The following is a 20,269-nucleotide window of genomic DNA, read 5'->3' on the forward strand; positions in this document are numbered from 1 at the left end:
TTTGTGCTACGTGTGCCCCAGTAGATCCTGTTCTGTTCTTAATAAGCCACCTTGGTCTTGGAAGCCTGCCAAGACCTGCCTCCTTCCCTCTGCTGTCTGTAATATTAGAAAATGAATAGGTTGTATGTGTATTAAAGGTCCCTTTCAAAGGAAAATACTGAGACTTGGGACGCAGGCCCAGCTGGTTCATTATTTATTTTTATTTACATAATGAATTCTCTGGCACTCATCTTCCCTGCTGGAATCTCTCAGGCCGTCCAAGATTTCCAAAACAGTGTTCTATTGTGGAAACAAGCACAAGAGCCTCAGTACACTAGATTGGGTTTCTGTGACAGGCTTCAGAGGGGCCCAGGGCACCAGCTGGGGGGTTTGGTTTCCACCTCAAAGCCTGAATGTGGGGCCTGAACACCACCCTTCAGTAGTTACAGAGCCGGGCCCTTCTGGAAGCAAACCTTCCCCAGGCCGCAGCCACAGGGCCCCTCGCAGCCTTTCACAGAGGGTGAGGCCCTGCAGTGGTGTGCCTCCCATAGCCCTCCAGGACACTCTTGGTTCCAGGCAACAGCGAACAAATAAAGGGAGCAGGCTTGGGCCAGCTTTGTGGTTGCCCCTTCCAGAGTATGTCAAGAGCAAGGCGTGCCACCTGGGCATTGGCAGCAGTTCCTCATCTGCTCTAAGCATCGCTAAGAAATGCTGGGAGTGTGGGGCTACTGCTTCCGCAGGAAGCTGCCCTGGGCACCTTCCCACACACCCAGCACTGCTTCTGCAGGTGCAGCAGTGTGCAGAGGGCTCTGCTGGGGCCTTTCCTCCTGGCCATACTGAAGGCCTCATCTTTTTCAGGTTTTGGTCAGCGAAGTGGGAGAAGATGTGAGTGTACAGCAGCTTCTGTCCTCACCAGGGACCTGGAGGGGTCGGGCTCAGCAGATTCTCGTTTTGCAGAGTAAGGTGAGTGAGCTTCTCCTCACCCTGAACAAAGGGCTTGCAATGCCCCAGACCGGCCCACACTGACCCACGTTAGAGACACAAAACCCATAAAGGGCCTTAAGGCACTGTAGAGTGCATTTTCAGGGCTATTGTGTTACATTCTCCTCAACCACCTTGATTTTTGTTACATAATGAACAAGCACTTATGTAACACTACATGCCAGGAACTGGCATTCAACAAATGCCAAAGGCTTTGATTTATTTTACTCTAGGCATATTTTTCCCTAGTTCATGTAAATTTGCGTGACTGTTGTACTTACAGGATTTTTCCAGTTTTGTCCAGATGCTTTTAGACTTTTAAAGCTTTTAATTACCTAATAAAAACTTACCCTTGTCTCCTCTCTATGTTCTAAATATTTTGGAGCACCCCTAGAGGCGAAGAGCCAGGGCTCACGAGCCAGAAGGCTTGGATTCAAATCCCAGCCCTCCATTCCCCAGCTGAGTGGCCTTGGGCAAGTGACTTCATGTCTCTGTGCCTCCTTGGTTTCCTCGTCTGTCCTCTGTGGGTAATGATAGTACCTACCTCACAGGGTTGTTGGCAGGACTGAATGACTGAGTATGTGTAAAATGCTCTACACAGTGCCTGGCATGTGCAAAGATTAGCTGTGGTTATTTTCCTTTTTTGCCTTCCAATCTAGAATCATACAAGAAAGTATGTAACTTCCACTATTTGCAAGACACATTGCCTTCATCCCCAGGGACTTCAGGCTCACAGTTCCTGTGTGGCTTCTATCCTCAGGGTCTCCTATGGGATTCTTGATGCCAAAAACAAGGGGGGAAAGTCTCCAAAAATATGTTATTAATGACCAGTGTGTGGCCTGTTGTTCAAGAGACCTTAGTTTGAACCTGGCCTTAGTCACCACTGGTCTAGTTTGGGGACACTGGGCAAGTCACCATCTTTCTGTGCCTGTCTTCCTCACCTGTGAAATGGAGATAATAATACCTTCCTCATAGGATAGTTGTGGGTAAAATGAAATAGCAAGTGTAAAGCACCCAGCACAGTGCCTGGCCATCACACACACTCAATACATTAGTTATTTTTAAGTTGTGTAAATAGAGGTAATATGAAGTAATACTATCTTTGCTAAATGGAATTACCACACAGTGCCACACAAAGATGCTAAAATGTGCTTTCAAAGCCATGCTTTTGCCCTTTACCAGTGGTCCCAGTGAATTTTGCCCTGGCTCATGTTTATCTAACTCTGTTCCATCATTTTTGTTGTGTCAACATGGAAACCAGGGTTGGAAGGACCCTAAGAGCTCTCCAGTTCAACCCCATTGTGATGAAGCCATTGTTTTGTGGAATGGCATCTACCTGCTGCTTGCTGAGAACCTATGAGTGCTGGACTCTGTGCTGAGGTCGTCACCTAGTTCATCTTGGAATTTCTCAAAGTTGCCTAATCCTAAAAATTACCTGCAGCACTCGTTTAAAATGCAGGTCTCAGGTCCTTCCCTTGGAGCTGAGTTGGTGGTGTGGAGTAGACCTCAAGATTTGTCATTCTAAGAAGCAGCTTGGCAGTTCCCAGGCACAGACAGGTTCAGGATACTGAATCCTCATAATAACATTGTGCAGGGTGTACCCTTAGGTGCATTTCACAGATGAGGGACCTGAAATTCAGAGAGATTAAGCAACCTGTGCACAGTCACACAGCTGTGAGGCTTTGGGCTGGTCTCTCAGCTTTCAAACCCTGCCCTCCCTCTCTAGTATCTTGTGCAAATGGCCAGGAATCTGTGGCCTCCTAAGGAGCCCAGCCATCATGGGTGGTCTCTCTGCCAGGGAGTTCTTTCCTGTGCTGAGATCCTCTATCCTTTCCCGCTGAGGCTCCTGGAGACATGCATCTGCTCCTGAGCCTCCAACAGCCCCTCAGAGATGGGGTGATTTTTCTCATCTCCAGGTCTAATCTCCCCAGTGTTATCCCCTGTTTTGCTCAAGATGCCACCTCAGATTCCCCCCATGCCCCAGTCCCCCGCATATGGGGCCTCCACATCCATGTGGAACTGAGGTGTCCTCTGTCTAGTGGGGCCCCCACTGCACCTCAGGGCATACCCTTGGAAGGGCTAAGTCTGCGAGTGCAGAGCCATTGTGGAATGATGAGGTTTAACACCATCAGGTCCGAGAGCTTGAGAAGCAGCTGGGACAGACCCGGAGCCAGTCTACGGGGACAACCAGTAATGAGCTGTCTGCCTGTCCAGACCTAAGGAAGCTGTCAGCACAGGAGAAAAACCTCCTGAGGATCCGCAGCCTGGAAAGGGACAAACAGGAAGGCTGGGAGGTAAAGTCTGCCCAGGGAAGAGTTGGCTGGGCACATGGGACCAGGAGACCCTGACTGCCCTGAGGGGACTCTGAGGCCCATGTGGTCAGAAGCTCTGAGCCGGCCCTTAGGGGAGGGAGGTATGTGGGGCCTGGGCCACCTTTGCACACAGCCCTTGCATCTTGTTGGCCCAGCTAGAGGGGCCTGACTGGGACCTCACCCTCAGCCCATTTCATGGACTTTGGGTGGCTCCATCCTGGCTGCTTTGGAGATGCTGGACCTGAAACTTTCATTGTGGAGGGAGAGGGAGAGTGTCATAACCCTGGAGGTGTAGTAGGGTTAGATGGGACCTAAAGGAGGAGAGTGCCAGGCTGGTGAAAGAGGTGGGCAGGCTGCTATCAGCAGCATGTGCTGCATCTCTCTGGCTGTACCAGGAGTGTCAGAAACCAACCTCTACCAGGCTTACGCAACAAAGGGAATGTATTGGCCCATGTAGAGGAACAGTCTAGAGTTGGCCTAGCTTCAAGCGCAGATGGATCCAGAGATCTGGGATTTGATCTCAGCACCACTTTCTTCCTGACTGGCTTCACTCTCTCCCATTGGGACTCCGGGTAATCCCGGCTTCCTCCAGCCCATCCCCCACAGTCAGAGGATTCCTCTTTCCCAGTGATTCCAGCAAAGTCCCAGAACTGAGTGTCAGCAGCCAAGCTTAGGCCCTGCGCCATCCATGATCCATTTTCTGTGGTTCAAGGTGCAGGATGCTTTACCTGGTTAAGCCTCAGAAGCCTACCCCTAGATCTGGGACTGAGTCAGCCATCTGAAATGTGGCCTGAGGGTGCTGAGTAGAGGCTTTCTCAAAGAAAGTAGAGGAAGAAGCAAGAGGAGGTGCTGGCATGCCAAAGAGACCAACTTCAGTGGCCCTGGCAATGGGCTTCCTAATAGTTAGACCTTACCTTTCCATTGGGAGACTTCTATTTGGGATGCAATTTAGGGCGAGGCCCTGTGCCGGGAACATTGTACCCATTGCCATATTGTCCCTTCCAGCACTCTAGACCAATAGATGGGAGAAGGGGAACAGTGAGACTGGAGAGGGAGGCAGGGCCAAGTCCTGCTGGACCTTGTGTGCCAGCCAGGGATTTGGGTGTTTTATTTGGAAGGCAATGGAGAATCCCCAAAAGGTTTTAAGTTATGGAGGGACATGGCCAGCTATGTATTTTGGAAAGGTCACCTGGTCAGACAGGGTTTGGGGAGGGGGCTGGGTTAGAGGAGACACGGAAGGCAGAAGCAATAATCCACTGGAGACATGGCTGAGGACCTGCCCCAAGACAAAGGCTAGACACCCAGAACATTGGGAGTCGGCTTCATAGGCTCCACGAGCCCATTGTGGAAGGGGCAAGGAATGGGAAGAATTACGAAGGACTGCCAGTGAGCACAGCAGGTAGAGTGGGGAGGCAGGGAGTGGACCCAAGGGACATCGGAGTTGAGATTTGAAAATGCTGAGTTCAAGATGCACCTGGCTCAGACTTAACATTCACACAAAACAGAATATGTTGGAATCGCTGGCCCAACTATAAACCACAGTGCAGGTAAAAGGAAATGATTTCCTGTGTGCATTTACTCTGCCAGCATTCACTAGAGCCTGGCGTGGGCGGACAGCAGAGCAAGAGGTGAACAATGGCTGCCATCCTGAAAGAGCTGTGGTCTTGTAGAGTATCATCTTTCACTATTTCTCATTTCTATGATTTACTTCATCAAGGATCTGACAGTACTTTTCCAGTGCTACTTAACCCTCAATACCAAATCAGATCATGTCACCCACGGCCCCAAACCCTCCTTGGGGTCTCACCCTTGGCTCTGAGGGCTTACTGGATCTGGCTCTGCCCTGCACTCACTGCGCTCTGGCCACACGTGTGCCTTTGCTCACCTCCTTCAGCCTGCTCAGGTGCCACCTTTACAGGGAGGCCTTCCCTGACCGTGCCATTGTCTCCCCTTTCCTTCCCCCACTTTCCAGTTAGCACCTGACACCATTGGACACCTGCCTTCCCCATGAGGATGTCAGTTCCCTGGAGACAAAGGTTCTGTCTGTTTTGGCCCCTTTTGTATCCCCAGCACCTGTACCAACGCCAAGCCCATAGTGGGCTCTCAGGAAATATTTGAGAATGAATGGGTGAAAGCACATGCAGTACCTGAGTCTCCTGTCTGTAGCCGGTGTGCAGTCTGGGCTGGGTGCTGGATGTGCTGGAGGAAGTGAGAGGATGGAGTGGTGGGCGGATGTCCCTCTCACTCTAGCTCCTGGCGGGGGAACCCTAGGCTGAGTGTGCACTAAAGCCTGGCTTTTCTTCTCTCCCTAGCTCAGGCAGGGACTGAGGGGTGGGGCTAGCCATGCTGTCTGGAAGACACACCAGAGTTGGCCAGTGTCTGACCCTGGCAGAGCAGAAGCAGCTGCTTGGACCCCCTGTGTTCCCAGGCTGAGGGAGGAGCACTGCCATTTATCAGTGTCATCTGCCATGCGTTCAGACCAGGACAGGAGGCTGCCAGCCCACCTGACACCCCTGAGAGGCCTGGGCTGTGACCCAGGGCCCCTGCTCTGTTGACTGGCTCCTCAGCGAGTCCCCCCACCTCTCTGGGCCTCACCCTTAAGTGGGAGTGAGAGACCAGATGTGGCTGAGGTCCCACTCAGCCCTGCTGCCCATAACTGCACATTCTGATTACAGAAGCTTGTGGGTGAGCGGGATGCCCTCCAGAGAGAGCTTGAAGAGCTGAAAAGGAAGGCTGAGGGCACGAGGTCACGGAACAAGGTGCTGTCAAGCGAAGTGAAGACCCTCCGGAGTCAGATGGGAACCCTGGTGGAGAAGGGCAGGCACGACGACGAGCTCATCGATGCCCTCGTGGTACGAAAGGCCCCGCCCCAAGCATGGCCCCCGCTGCCCACACATGTGACCCAGCAGGTCAGGGTGAGCTCTCACTTGCCCCGGGACACCACCTGCGTGACCCAGAAGCCCACTGCCCCCAAGGGGTCCCAGCCCCACACCCCATCATGGGGCGGGAGCAACTCCGAGGCCACCCAAGCATGTGCAGAGGGAGGCGGCTGTGATGTGGCCCAGCTGTACGCGAGTCACTGAATGTGTGGACCCCGAGGGAGGAAGAAGTGGAGAAGGGGAAGGAGATGGGGTCACACCCTGGGTTATTTTTCTTCAAGGAATGGCAGGGACAACCGAGGGGCCAGCAAAATCTCTTGGTGTGACAACGAGAGGCCCCTTCCTCCTGGGCACTTGGGCTGTGGCTTTTAATAGTCACCAAGACAACCCCTAGGATCTTATAAGCCCATTTTACGGATGGGGAACCTAAGACTCCAATTAGTTAGCTGAATCATCCGAGACGATACAACTGAGTTGGCATCAGTGTTACTTGACTGCAACACCTTCCCTCATTAGCTAGATTGCACTGCTTTCCTGACCCTAGCTGGGTCTTGTCTCTCCAGGATTTTGGTCTCCGAGTTCCAGATTGTGCCCACGGGCCCCGGGGGTGGTCATGCCAGGTTTGGCTAGGGTGCACAAAGGAACTGGCCCTGGCACTACCTTAGTCCATAATAATTTCACCATGCCAAGCCCAGAAGACTTGACATCTAGGCCTGCCTCTGTGGATACCTCCCTGTGAGATTCTAGGCCAGTTGCTTCTCCTTTCTGAGCCTCAGCTCCCAGTTTTTATATAAGGCCTGGGGCTGGATGTTGTCAGAGGTCCCTATGTGCCATTTTCTGTCCTGAAGAGATGGCATGATGAGAGCCACAGACCAGCCCCTAGCCCTGCCATTCACCAGAAGTGTGTCCTTGAGCTCTCAAGGCCTCAGTTTCTTCCATGTGAGCTGAGGACAACAGCCCCCACCTGTTCCCCATCACTCACATGGTCCTTCCTGCTGGTCCCCAGGCAGGAAGCCTCCACCAGTCCAGTGCTATAGGATCCCTAACAAGAGATCCAGGTACTGCCTTGAGGGCAGTCTTCCAGCAGAGTGGACAGGGCTTCTTTTTACCCAAGTATCTCCCCCACTGGCGAAGGGGCCACCAACTGAGCTTTCTGCTGTCCTGAGAGACCCTTGGATATCGTTCTTAGCCCTGATCTCAAGGAGCAGGAAATTGAATACAAGAAAAGGGCATGGTCCCCACCTGCCTGGTTGACCCCCCAACACACACACCAAACCGAGGGCAGGTGAGGATGGTGTTCCTCCTGATCCTCAAGGGAACAGGGAGGTCCCACTGTTAAGTCCCTGTAGGGGCAGGAAATGGTGTTGGGGCAGGCAGTCTCCTCTTACCCTGCCTTGCCCAGGGGCCATGGCTAACCCTCACCCACTCTCCTGCCTGGCCCTCCAGAACCAGCTGAAGCAGCTGCAGGAGGTTCTGAGCAGCCTGAGTCTGCAGGAGGAAAAGGCATGGGCATCCCAGCACCACCTCGGCCAGCAGCTCAACAACGAGGCCCAGCGGAGCAGCAGCCTTGTCGCCCAGCTGCGGGCCATGGTGGCTGAGCGGGAGGCCAAGGTGCGGCAGCTGGAGGTGGAGATCAGGCAGCTCAGTGTACAGGTGAGTAGATGCTGGCATGGCCTGCATCCGTTTCCATGCAAGTCCATCCACCGGAAAAACCCTAGCAGCTTCCCCTTCCTTCTACCTGCCTTCACTCAGACCATACCACATTCCACCTGGTCGACTTTGGCCCTGCTTCAATCTGGCCTCCTGGCTCCACCTGACTCCCCAGCCCATTCTGCACACGCCTTTCCTCTCTAATGTACAAACCTGATTGTCTCCCTGCTCTGTGTAAAGCCTCCCATCACTCTCAGTCTCACCCAGCCCTCAAGGTCCAGGTTCCTTTCAGTTCACCTCTCCCTCCCCAGCTGTGGCCTGCATCCTGATTATCCAAGAAGGTAGCTACAATGCCAGCCTTCATATCCACATTCCAGGCAGCAGGATGGCAGGAGGGAAGCCATACTTTTTCATCTAGCTTGCAGAGCTCCGTGCAGCTACCCCTTGCTGCCCCCGCCCCTGTGCCTTCTCTTTACCCCTCCCTCTCCCTGACACTCCGGCCCCGTGGACACCATTCAGCTCCTCACATGGCCCTGCTTTCTCTCTGCCTCAGGCCTGTGTACAGGCCTGAGACACATTCCTTCCCTCTCCTCCCCCATGCCTCTGCCTGGCCAACTGCCCTCAGCCATTGGGTCTTACCTAGTCATGAAAGGGGGCAACAGGGTGTCCATTTGTGCTGCGTGCCCCTCCTGGGCACTCTCCTTACTCCCTGTGCATCGCCAAGCCAGATGTGGTCATTCCCCTCTTTTCTCCTTGAGGGGGCACACAGTATGGTACCCCGGTGCCTGGCACAGGACTGGGAACATGGTAGAGGCTCAGCCGTCCTGAGCGAGGGGGCTCCTGAAAGCGCAGCTGGCTTGAGGGCACCGCCTGGGCTGCCAGGAGTCAGGCGCCATGGGCTCTCTGGGACTCCTTTCTGCGGTGGTGGCGGTGGTGCTGCTCAGAGAGGAGGGGATTTGGTGGCCTCTGGAGGGAAAGATTCTTTGACAGGCTCCTCACAGCCAGGTGGAATGGTACAGACAAACGCTTGCCACAGAGCAGCCCTGCCCTTTGTTCCCAGGGATCCGTGGGAGCCCTGGAACCCCTAGGCCCCAGCCTGAGGCTGGTGCTGGTGGTTTATCCTGCTGCTGTCTGTCCCCAGAGGCCAGGACAGCCACAGGACTGACTGTGGTAGAAAATGCTGAAGCCCCCAAGGCTGAGGGAGAGGCCAGGGGAATGAGGAAGGCCTGGGCACAGAGTGTGTGTGGTAGTGAGGGGGCATTGCCTTGCTGTCCTCACCCTGCTTCCTCCTGCGGCATGAAGTCTGAAGGAGCAATGGGCACAGGCCAGCCGCTTCACCTCCCCGCTGTCCTGGCGCCCGGCACACACAAGAGGACTGACCCTTACCGACTGGGGGCCAGGGTCACCCAGCAGACAAGGTGACATACACCGCTAGTTTTCTCATCATGGGTGGGGCTGGGGGAGCTCACCCCGACTGCCTACCCCTCGATGGCAGCCTGGCCGCCTGCCGGGAGCCCTCCAGTGTTCCTTCCTCAGCCTGGCCTTACCAGCTGTCCAGAAGAGAGAGGCTCAAGTCTACTGGCCCTTGCCGAAGCCTTGCCAGCCTCTCTGGTTCTGGGTGTCGGGAGGTCTAAGTGTCTCCGTTCAACAAAGGCAGATCGCCTCAAGTCACACCTGGCATCCACCCATGTGTGGATGGGCTTCCCGCAGAGGGGGACCCGCACAGGATGTCAGTCTCTGATGGGGCCCACATCAAAGGACACGTACTTCCCTTTGGGATCCAAACGTAGAACAGCTTCCTGGCCCTCACCACCCCACACCATGTAGCTCCCTTTCTGAAGACAGGCATTATTAGATGTCATTATCATGCAAGGGGTGCCTTCACCAAACAGGCCTGGCTTTTCACTCCTGAAAAGAAGCCTCTTTCATACCCCTAAAAGCCCCAAAGCCAGGCCAAGGCCCCCTCCTGCCTTCTGCAGGCCTCTGAACTGAAGCCCTGAACATCGAACCTGTGTTTGTTCCCTGCAGTATCTTCGGAATAAAGGAGTGGGTGAGGGGTCCCATGGGCCTGAGGTCAACCCCGCCTTCACCAAGTTCCTGGAGGACCCAGGCCTGACCAAGTCCCCAGCCTCAGCAGGCGATCACGTTGGCAGGGTTGGATCTTCTCGGTAAGAAAAAAATGGGATAGAAGGGTAGGAAAGTGAATATTAATTTTTCAGAAGAAAGGCTGCCTCTGATGGGAAGGCATAGGTGCAGTTTTAAGATGACTGTGGCATTGTCCTTTTACTATATGGGCCTCTCATAGTCCATCAGCCTGCATCCCATGAGAGCCGGTTACTGCAAGCATGTTTGGGTGCAGCCCCCTGTAATATCCTCTCCAAGCTGGCCTCAAAATGCACCTGCTCCTGGGATTCTCAAACAGACCCATGTTGGGCTGTCCAAGGCTCTGTCTCCTGGTCTGTCTCGTTTTGACTAAGCAAGAGTTCTGGAGAGAAGGGCAGGAAATCCACAGAGCTGCCCAGGCAGGGCTGCTGTGAGGGCCAACACTGGGCTCCCCAGATCCCTGCTGGTCCCTGCTGGTCCCTGCTCCCCTTCCAGCTGGGCACATGCAGAGACAAGGCCCAGTGTGGCCGGTCTGCCTTCCCAGGGTCATGAGCCCCTTCTGCCTCCACACAGCTCTCTCACCAGCCTGGGCCATACTCTGGTGGAATCGGTTCTCACACGGCCTTCCCTGCCCAGTCCTCATGTGTCTTCACCCAGGTATGAACCCAGAACACCCCAGCTCTCACAGTCCTTCCTGTCTCTGTCTTTGATTGCTTAGCTAGTACTGCCATACCATTAAAAGGAGAGGAAATTTCCAGTGATTCTTCCAAGGTTACCTAGGACACAGAGGGTCAGGGAGGTCCAGTGCCTTGTCCAAGGTAGTAGAGCAGGTAGCCTCAGAACCAGAGCCTTGGCCTCTGACTCAGTCTAGTGTTCCTTTCTGCTAACCCAGAGTCAATACAAGGCATCTTGCAGGATCTAAAGCCCAGCTCCTCTATTGCCTACTCTTGCCCATTGAGAATCAGTCTTTAGTGGGAGAATTTCATATCGTATTGGTTCCCAGTTTAAGCCACTGACATCCCCTCAGTTCTCTGGACCCCTCTTTGTTTTCAGATTCAAGCCTTAGGCTTAAATGGGCCCTTTGTTCTTCCTGCCAGCTCACAGATAAATGGTGGCTTTGTCCTGCCTCTGAGCCTGGCCCAAGTCTGACCCGCTGGCCGCTGGAGCCATGCTCCGGCTGTCAGCCCCGATCCCGCCCCTCAAGCAGGTCAGCCCAGGCTCCTGTCAAAGCCTCTGAGCGGCCCTGGTCTCCTGTTTGACTTGCTGTGTGGTTCCAGGCAGATCAGTCCTCTCTGAGGTGCTGTTTCCTGAGAAGTGCCCAAGACCCTTTTAGCCTGACAGTTGGCAGCGCAGGGATCTTGGGCCACGGCTGGCCCCACAGCTGCCCCACTCATCAGCCTGGGGTCACAGGGGCACCTGCCACACTTCCAAAGGTATCCATCAGGGCAGCAATGGCGACTCTAATACGGTACTGGAAGTAGGATGAGCTGGAGGGGACAGGCCACTCCTCTGTCTGCCCCCTCCCTGTAACAGTCGTGAAGGTAACTAGAGCAGGGCTCTCTGACCTGCAGTGTGCACAGACCGCCTGGATATCTGCCAGGTTGCACACAGGCTCAGATCCAGCAGGTCTGGGCTAGAGACTGGGAGTCTGCATGTCCAACCATGATTCAGAGACCACACTCGGAGCAGCAAGGCCTGGAGAGTACACTTAGGAGGCGGTGCTCAGGGCCCTCCACCACCAACCCCTTCACTGTTCCAAGGGGAGACTGTCATCCAGAGGGGGAGGAGACCTGCAGAGACCACAGAGTCAGCCTCTGGGCTCCAGGCCCTTGCCCTGCCCTCCCCGTCTCCTGGGATGCTGGAAGAGCAAGTCTAGGGTTACCAAGGACTCACTGGGAAAGCAACGTGGGACTCACATGTGGGCTCTGGGGTGTCGGGGCAGGGACAGAGCTCACCTTCTGTCCTGGCCCCAGCTGGCAGGGAAGGGGCTGGTAGGCAGGCCCGGTCGAAAGGAGAGAAGCATCAATGGGCTAGATCAGGGCTGGAAAATACCGACCAAGTTGCAAGACCGAGTGTCCAGGCTCCAAGGAAGTGGACTGGGCTGGGACTAAGCCAGGAGAAACAGGAGGACTGGGACAGGGAGCTAAAGGCCAGGCCCACCTGGCACTGGGCAGAGTGGCCAGGTCCCAGGCCACACAGGTACCCAGGGCACACCAGGTCTCCAAGAGCCAACTTCCATAGCAACCAGCCTAATTGCAGGCCCTACAGGGATTAGATGGACAGAGGCACTGATACAACTGTCATAGTGGTGGGTCTGGCTGTGGAGCCAGTAAGGGAGGTCTAGAGACTTCTGTAGGCCTGGAATGATGGGCTGAGGAGAAGCAAGAAGAGAAACACCAGGAGGACTCGGCGGGATGGGGTCACTTCCTTCTGTCTGTCTGCCTCTGGGGACCCTGCAGGTCCTTCCAGTCCTTTGCATCATCACAGTGGTAATAATGTCTTCAGGTAACTCTTCCAATGACCTCTGCCCCTGACCCTGGTCCCCAGGTTCTCGAACTCCCCAGAACAAAAAGGCTGGCAGGCACAGGTGACAGAGTTCAAGGCCCTCTGGCAGGCTGCCGAGGTGGAGCGGGACCGGCTCACCGAGTTTGTCTCTGTCCTGCAGAAACGGTAACATATGGCACCCAGGGACACACTCTTGTGGGTTTCTGTGGGCTGGGGAACAACCTGGCACAGGGGCATCCCTCCTGGGGGGGCGGGTTCAGCAGCCTGGCACAAGGTTACCCCTCTAGGGGCCAAGCCTCATCCATGAGTGGGTCTGCCTTCCTGGAGAGTTAGGCTCCCACCGTGCTGGCCCATGGCATTTGCAGCCACAACTCATGTGCCCACCAAGTGCCCACAACCTTGGGGCCCTGTCCTCACACTTGTGGCTTGCCCTATCCTATGTGCACCCAGTACGATTGTTGCATGCATGTAGTCATGAGGTGGGAGTCTCCAGGGAGAGGCTCTCTGGAGTGGTTAAATCAGTCAGATCAGCCACCCCAGTAATTTAAATCTGTGATAACTGTACTTGGTGCTGTTGGAGGGGTGGTGGGAAGGAGACACAGGCTAGACCGACATCTGGAATTATAAAGAGCAGGATAGCTGGAAAGAGGAGACTTCTCTAGGGAGGGGAAGGGAAGCATGTGGCCCGAGGCAATGGACCAGTAGGTATGGTTTTCTCCAAGGGGTTGTTGACAAATTTCCAAGTCAGATAAATCAGTGTTGCTCAAGTGACCCTTCTGGCATGAATTGGAGGTGCCCAGGCCAACACACGGCCTAGCCATGTGATCTCCACACTGAAAAATATAAAGGACATTACTGAGATTCTGCCCTAACAGAGCATGTCAGTCAGGACTCTCTGGTGACAGACAATAGAAACCAGTTCTGGCTAAGGTAAGGGAATGGCAGATTTGGGGAGGTGCTGGCTGACTCCAAGGTGCAGGGCAAGAGAGGAGCCCAAAAAGGCCCAGGAATCTTGGTAGCAGGAGCCCTTGGTTGGCCTCTCCTGGACCACAGAATGACACGGGCCTGGGGGCTTTCAGGTCTTGTACCAGTGGGTTCCCAGCTTTCTCACAAGTCCATCCCTGGACACAGGCAAGGCTCCTTGACAAAGTACATCCAGGTGCTGGAGTACTGTTACCAAAGGAGTTTGGGGTGCTGGGGAGTGGCCAGTGGATGGCCACTACCTATGCAGTGAGAAGTGATCAGCTTTAATTGTTTTCTTTCCATGGAGTACATAGAATATGAATTTCAGACATACTCAGGTACATGAGAAAACTAACATTAATTATTTTTCCATAATGGAAACGTAATGGATAGTATAAAGCCCCTAATCTATCAAGTGGGAGAAACATACTCAATTTAGGCTTTCTCTCCCATTTCCCTTGAGTTGCACCTGAGTTTGGGGGTTTTGTGAACCAAGGTGACTCAGTTATCTCTTGCTGTGTAACAAATCATCCCAAACCAAGTGGCTTCATGTGCAGTGGTCTATCGTCCTTGTGATTCTGTGTGTTGCCTGAGTGATTCCACGCCACTTAGTGCTAGCAAGGATTGCTCATATGGCCCCATTCAGCTGGAAGCTCAGCAAGACTGCCTCTATTCTCCTTTCCATGGCCTCTCTCTCCATGTGGTATCCCATCTTCCAGGGCCTCTCTATACAGTGCTGGGATTAGGGTGAGACAAGCAAGGCACCTAGGGCACCAAACTTAAGGAGGTGCTTCTCAGAGTCACACAAGTGATCGCCTCTCAGCTGATACCCTTGACCTTTTTGGGTTCACTCAGCTGCTCCATGTCATCTTAGGGTATAGGGAAGCTCTCTGGGGCCCTTCAGCCAAGGGTTATGGCCTTTTCTACTCCGAGACATTGCTATCTCCCTGGGCTCTAGCAAGGGGACTCAGACCCCCTCTTTACTCAGATCCTTCCAAACCTATTTGAATTTCTCACCCCAAAGTACAGGATCTTCCTTGCAAATGGATCCTCAGTATTTATTGCTTTCTTTATCTGGAAAGTCCATTCCTGTCTTCACCAAGGGAGGGCTTTCTCTGCATAGCTTCCCCCTCTCCTACTCTGCCTTACCAATTCCATTCTACTTCAGCTCCACCCAGCAACGCCCCAGTCCCATGACCCTACCCCTTCCCTTCAGGGCCCTTGGGCTGAAAGCAATGTAGAGCCTGTGTCGTTTGCGTCCCTTCTCTCAGGCCTGTGTCCAGTGTTCAGTGTCTGTTGTCCTGTTGTCCTGCTGTTCAGTGTCTGAAGACAATGTATTTCTTATATGTTACCTATTTTCCTAGTTGTTTACAATGGGAGGGGCTAGTCTGGTTAATCTGCCATGACAGAGGTCACTAAATATGTCTCTTTAAAAAACACATAGAGTTTTAAATTCAATTTGAAAATTTGTGTTTGAATAGTAGAGTTTAATCCATTTTCATTTTTGTAATATTTGGAAATGTTTTGATCACCTTAATATTTTCTATTTGCCATAATTTTTCTTTGCCCCTTTTTCCCCATTCTTCTTCCTTATGTTGGCTAGATCAAGTTTTACTTCCCTGTCTTCTCTGCATTCTATCTCCATATTCTTTAGTGGTATCCTTAATTTTTAATATAAAACACAGCAAGCCTAAAGTCAGTGGGTTTTTTCCTTGTCACTTGAAGCAACAGAGTAAGTTTAGAATGTTTGCCCTCTGATTTTCCTGCTTGTGTTTTTTCATGTTACTGTTTTCTAATATTTATCTTCCACATTCTTTTTTTAAACCCTCTTAAATTAACCCTCCAAATCTATCTTTTAAAAAACACATTCAGTATTCATTTGCTTTTGCCAACATGTTAAAAAATGTCTTCCCTCACTGTTGCTCCTCGCATCTCAATCTTTCTTCTGGGTTCAGTTTCCTTCTTACTGAAGTGCATCCTTTTAATTCAGGTAAATTCTCTTGAGTCTTTGTATTTTTAAATGTCTTCATTATACCTTTCCCTTTAATAAGAATTTGGGCATAAAATTCTAAATAAATGGGTAGTTTATCCTCAGCACTTGGGAAGCTATGATAGTCCATCATTTTTGAGCAGTCATTGTTGATAAAAAATAAATCTGCCATCAATTTGATTTTTGTTCCTTTGTAGATATGTTCCTTCTCTCTAGATGCTTTTTCAGATACTCTCTGTCTTTGATATTTTGAAGTTTCACTATATTTTTATTTCATTTTATTTTACCTACTTAGGAAAGAGGTGTGCTTTTTATCTATATGCTACCAAGGACTTAATCTATATGCTACCAAGGACTTCTCTCCGTAAACTGTATCTCTCCCATTGTCCCTGTTTTTTTCATGTAAAACTCCTTGTCAGTATATGTAAGGCCTTCTTATTCTTTCCTGTACAACTCTTATTTAAGCCTTCTTAATATTTTGGGCCAGTTACTTGGTAGGTTCTTCAAATCCACCTGCCAGCTTACTGAATCTCTTCAGCGGCACTTCATCTGCCATGAAGCCTATTTTTTTCACCAATCCCATCATTTTCCATTTCTAACATTTCTTTTTTATGTAACACTTTCTGTTCTCTTTTTCAAGTTCTTAAAATTTCTTGCTTTTCTCTTTTTAATAAACTTATTTAGTCCCTTTAAGGTTGCTCTGTCATCTTCATTACTGTTGACACCCCTTCATTGTGATTATTTCCCTATCTGGTTTGTATTTTTGTGTTGTTTTTGTAAGCTTGTCTTTAATATTTGTTTTTTTTTCTTGGAGATTCATGAAGGTGCTCCTGTACAACAGTTGTGCTTTTGTTTCTGTAGAACTTTGGGGCTTCACTGGTCCCAGTCAGTACTTGATACTATTTTGTTGGTTTAGGGTTTCCTGGCCATATGGGAGCTCACCTTGGGTTTCAGTTCTCTCCTGAGCAGACCTCTTTCCTCCCCTCTTACAGCCCAGGCAGGCTGCAAGCATCCTCACTGCCCAGTCCTCCCAGAGTAGACAAGTCACTCTTTTGAAGTTCAAGAATTATGCCGAAAACTCTCTTCTAGTTTGCTGCCTTATAGAAGCCAAAATTTGTATCTTCTGCCCTCATATTTGCTTTAAAACCCTCCCTTACATTACTGGAAGTTTTATGTCCCAATCTCCAGTTCTTCATTCCTCACAAAAAAGAACTGTTACAACTTCCAAAATGTAAACGGACAACTTTCTAGAAAAATATAACCTTCCAAGGCTGACCCAGGAAGAAACAGAAAATCTGAATAGACCAATTACCAGTGAAGAAATTAAATTGGTAATCAAAAAACTATCTAAGAAAAAAACGCTTGGACCAGATGGTTTCACTGCTGAATTTTATCAAACATTTAGTGAAGACCTAATACCCATCCTCCTTAAAATTTTCCAAAAAGTAGAAGAGGAGGGAATACTCCCAAACTCATTCTATGAGGCCAGCATCACTCTAATACCAAAACCAGGCAAAGACAACACAAAAAAAGAAAATTACAGACCAATATCCCTGATGAACATAGATGCAAAAATACTCAACAAATTATTAGCAAACCGAATTCAAAAATACATCAAAAAGGTCATCCATCATGATCAAGTGGGATTCATCCCAGGGATGAAAGGATGGTACAACATCTGAAAATCCATTAACATCATCCACTACATCAACAATAAAAAGGACAAAAACTACATGATCATCTCCATAGATGCTGAAAAAGCATTTGAAAAAATTCAACATACATACATGATAAAAACTCTCAAAAAAATGGGTATAGAGGCCAAGTACCTCATCATAATAAAGGCCATATATGACAAACCCACAGCCAACATTATACTTAACGGCAAGAAGCTGAAAGATTTTCCTTTAAGATTGGGAACAAGGCAAGGATGCCTACTCTCCCCACTTTTATTCAACATAGTTCTGGAGGTCCTAGCCATGGCAATCAGGCAACACAAAGAAATAAAAGGCATCCATATTGGCAAGGAAGAAGTCAAACTGTCTCTCTTTGCAGAAGACATGATATTATACATAAAAAACCCTAAAGACTCCACTCCAAAACTACTAGATCTAATATCTGAATTCAGCAAAGTTGTGGGATACAAAATCAATATACAGATATCTGTTGCATTCCTACATGCTAATGATGAACTAGCAGAAAGAGAAATCAGGAAAACGATTCCATTCACAATTGCATCAAAAAGAATAAAATACCTAGGAATAAACCTAACCAAGGAAGTGAAAGACCTATACCCTGAAAACTACAAGACACTCTTAAGAGAAATTAAAGGGGACACTAACAAATGGAAACTTATCCCATGCTCCTGGCTAGGAAGAATTAATATTGTCAAAATGGCCATCCTGTCTAAAGCAATCTACAGATTCAATGCAATCCCTATCAAAATACCAACAGCATTCTTCAATGAACTAGAGCAAATAGTTCTAAAATTCATATGGAATGACAAAAGACCCCAAATAGCCAAAGCAATGCTGAAAAGGAAGAATAAAGCAGGGGGAATTATGCTGCCTGACTTCAAGCTCTACTACAAAACCACAGTAATCAGGACAATTTGGTACTGGCACAAGAACAGACCCATAGACCAGTGGAACAGAATAGAGAGCCCAGATACAAAACCCAAACATATATGATCAATTAAGATAGGATAAAGGAGCCTTGGATATACAATGGGGAAATGACAGCCTCTTCAACAGCTGGTGTTGGCAAAACTGGACAGCTACATGTAAGGGAATGAAACTGAATCATTGTCTAACCCCATACACAAAAGTAAACTCAAAATGGATCAAAGACCTGAATGTAAGTCATGAAACCATAAAACTCTTAGAGAAAAATATGGGCAAAAATCTCTTGGACATAAATATGAGCAACTTCTTCATGAACGTATCTCCCTGGGCAAGGGAAACAAAAGCAAAAATGAACAAGTGGGACTATATCAAGCTGAAAACCTTCTGTACAGCAAAGGACACCATCAGTAGAACAAAAAGACATCCTACAGTATGGGAGAATATATTAATAAATGACATATCTGATAAGGGGTGGACATCCAAATTATATAAAGAGCTCACGCACCTCAACAAACAAAAAACAAATAAGTCAATTAAAAAATGGGCAGAGGATCTGAACAGACACTTCTCCAAAGAAGAAATTCAGATGGCCAACAGGCACATGAAAAGATGCTCCACATCGCTAATCATCAGAGAAGTGCAAATTAAAACCACAATGAGATATCACCTTGCACCAGTTAGGATGGCCAACATCCAAAAGACAACAAATGTTGGCCAGGATGTGGAGAAAGGGGAACCCTCCTACACTGCTGGTGGGAATGTAAAATAGTTCAACCATTGTGGAAAGCAGTATGGAGGTTCCTCAAAAAACTAAAAGTAGACATACCATTTGACCCAGGAATTCCACTCCTAGGAATTTACCCTAAGAATGCAGGAGCCCAGTTTGAAAAAGACATATGCACCCCTTTGTTTATCACAGCACTATTTACAATAGCCAAGAAATGGAAGCAACCTAAGTATCCATCAGTAGATGAATGGATAAAGAAGAGGTGGTACATATACACAATGGAATATTATTCAGCCATAAGAAGAAAACAAATCCTACCTTTGCAATGACATAGATGGAGCTAGAGGGTATTATGCTCAGTGAAATAAGCCAGGTGGAGAAAGACAAGTATCAAATGATTTCACTCATCTGGGAGTATAAGAACAAAGAAAAAACTGAAGAAACAAAACAGCAGCAGACTCACAAAACTCAGGAATGGACTAACAGTTAGCAAAGGGAAAAGGACTGGGGAGGATGTGTGGGAAGGGAGGGATAAGGGGGCAAAGGGGCATTATGATTAGCACACATAATGTAGCACTGGGTTGTGGCAGGGACACAGGAAAGGCAGTGTATGCAGAGAAGACACGTAGTGATTCTGTAGCGTCTTGCTGTGCTCTTGGACAGTGACTGTAGTGGGGTATGTGTGGGGGACTTGATATTAGGGGGAGTCTAGTGACCATAATGTTGTTCAAGTAATTGTACATTAACAATACCGAAATAAAATTAAAAATTAAAAATTAAAATAATAAATAAATAAACTCACAAGCACGTCAGCTATTGAAATTGACTACAAAGTATAAAAAAACTATGCTTCTTATATTAAAAAAATGTAAAAGTTTGAAAATGGCTGCAAGATATAAAATATATAAAAGATGACAGCAAATTTGAAAAAAGAACTAAAACTTGAAGAAAAAAAAACTTCCAAAATGTTTTCTTTGCACATCCAAAAATATATCCATATATATGTATATGCATATATATGCACACACATTATTATTAAAAAATGGACTCACACCAAACACATCTTTACATTTTTGTGGGAGTATATCGGTATCATAAATTTCTAAACATGGAATGGCTGAACCAAAGAATATGCATATTTAAAACGTTCACGAATAACAGCCAGTTGCCCTTTTAAAATGAATCAATTTACATTCTCATCGATAATGTTAATTGCGACCATTTCCCCCAAACTCTGACCTACACTGTTTTATCAATGTTTAACATTTTTGTGAAACTAATAAACTTGTTTTTATCTGCTTTGCTATAACCAAAAGCAGATATTTTTCATGTTTATAGCTTTTACATCTTCTTTTCTGTTAATTACCTATCTATATTATTACAGCTTTTTAGATATTTGTTTATATTTTCTCTTTACATCTGTAAAGATCTCTTTACAAATTATATATAGAATTATATATATAATGTATAATATTATGTATATTTGTCTTCATAAAGATCTTGCATCATTTATGTTAAATTAATTCCTGGGTAGAGGGACCTCCTCATCTGAATAT

At 48.9% G+C, this 20,269-nt stretch overlaps 1 protein-coding gene and 1 long non-coding RNA gene across 6 annotated transcripts in view; one reads left to right on the forward strand and one right to left on the reverse strand.

Annotated features, from left to right (window-relative positions):
* The window catches only part of CCDC13 (coiled-coil domain containing 13), a 51,868-nt gene that overhangs the window by 24,833 nt on the left and 6,766 nt on the right, over positions 1 to 20,269 (forward strand). For 3 of the 5 annotated variants that reach the window (XR_001850085.3, XR_012129577.1, XM_017641659.3), the window contains exons 7-13: positions 838 to 942; positions 3,093 to 3,254; positions 5,948 to 6,124; positions 7,598 to 7,804; positions 9,830 to 9,969; positions 10,478 to 10,561; positions 12,452 to 12,574. Coding sequence is in view for 3 of the 5 variants with exons in the window: in XM_017641659.3 (XP_017497148.1) it covers positions 838 to 942; positions 3,093 to 3,254; positions 5,948 to 6,124; positions 7,598 to 7,804; positions 9,830 to 9,969; positions 10,478 to 10,561; positions 12,452 to 12,574 (998 nt within the window). In the remaining 2 variants the exon portion in view is untranslated. Of the gene's footprint in view, positions 1 to 837; positions 943 to 3,092; positions 3,255 to 5,947; positions 6,125 to 7,597; positions 7,805 to 9,829; positions 9,970 to 10,477; positions 10,562 to 12,451; positions 12,575 to 16,354; positions 20,092 to 20,269 lie in introns of those variants that run through there. The other 2 variants (XM_017641661.3, XM_017641660.3) reach the window with 2 other exon arrangements.
* LOC140848527 (uncharacterized) lies at positions 196 to 5,524 on the reverse strand. The gene is made up of 3 exons (XR_012129580.1): positions 5,420 to 5,524; positions 2,396 to 2,589; positions 196 to 279 (listed from the first exon to the last, which is right to left on the reverse strand). It is a non-coding gene; the product is annotated as an uncharacterized lncRNA (long non-coding RNA).

The sequence above is a fragment of the Manis javanica genome, chromosome 3 (genome assembly GCF_040802235.1).
Source record: "Manis javanica isolate MJ-LG chromosome 3, MJ_LKY, whole genome shotgun sequence".
In the NCBI taxonomy this organism is placed as follows: Eukaryota; Metazoa; Chordata; class Mammalia; order Pholidota; family Manidae; genus Manis; species Manis javanica.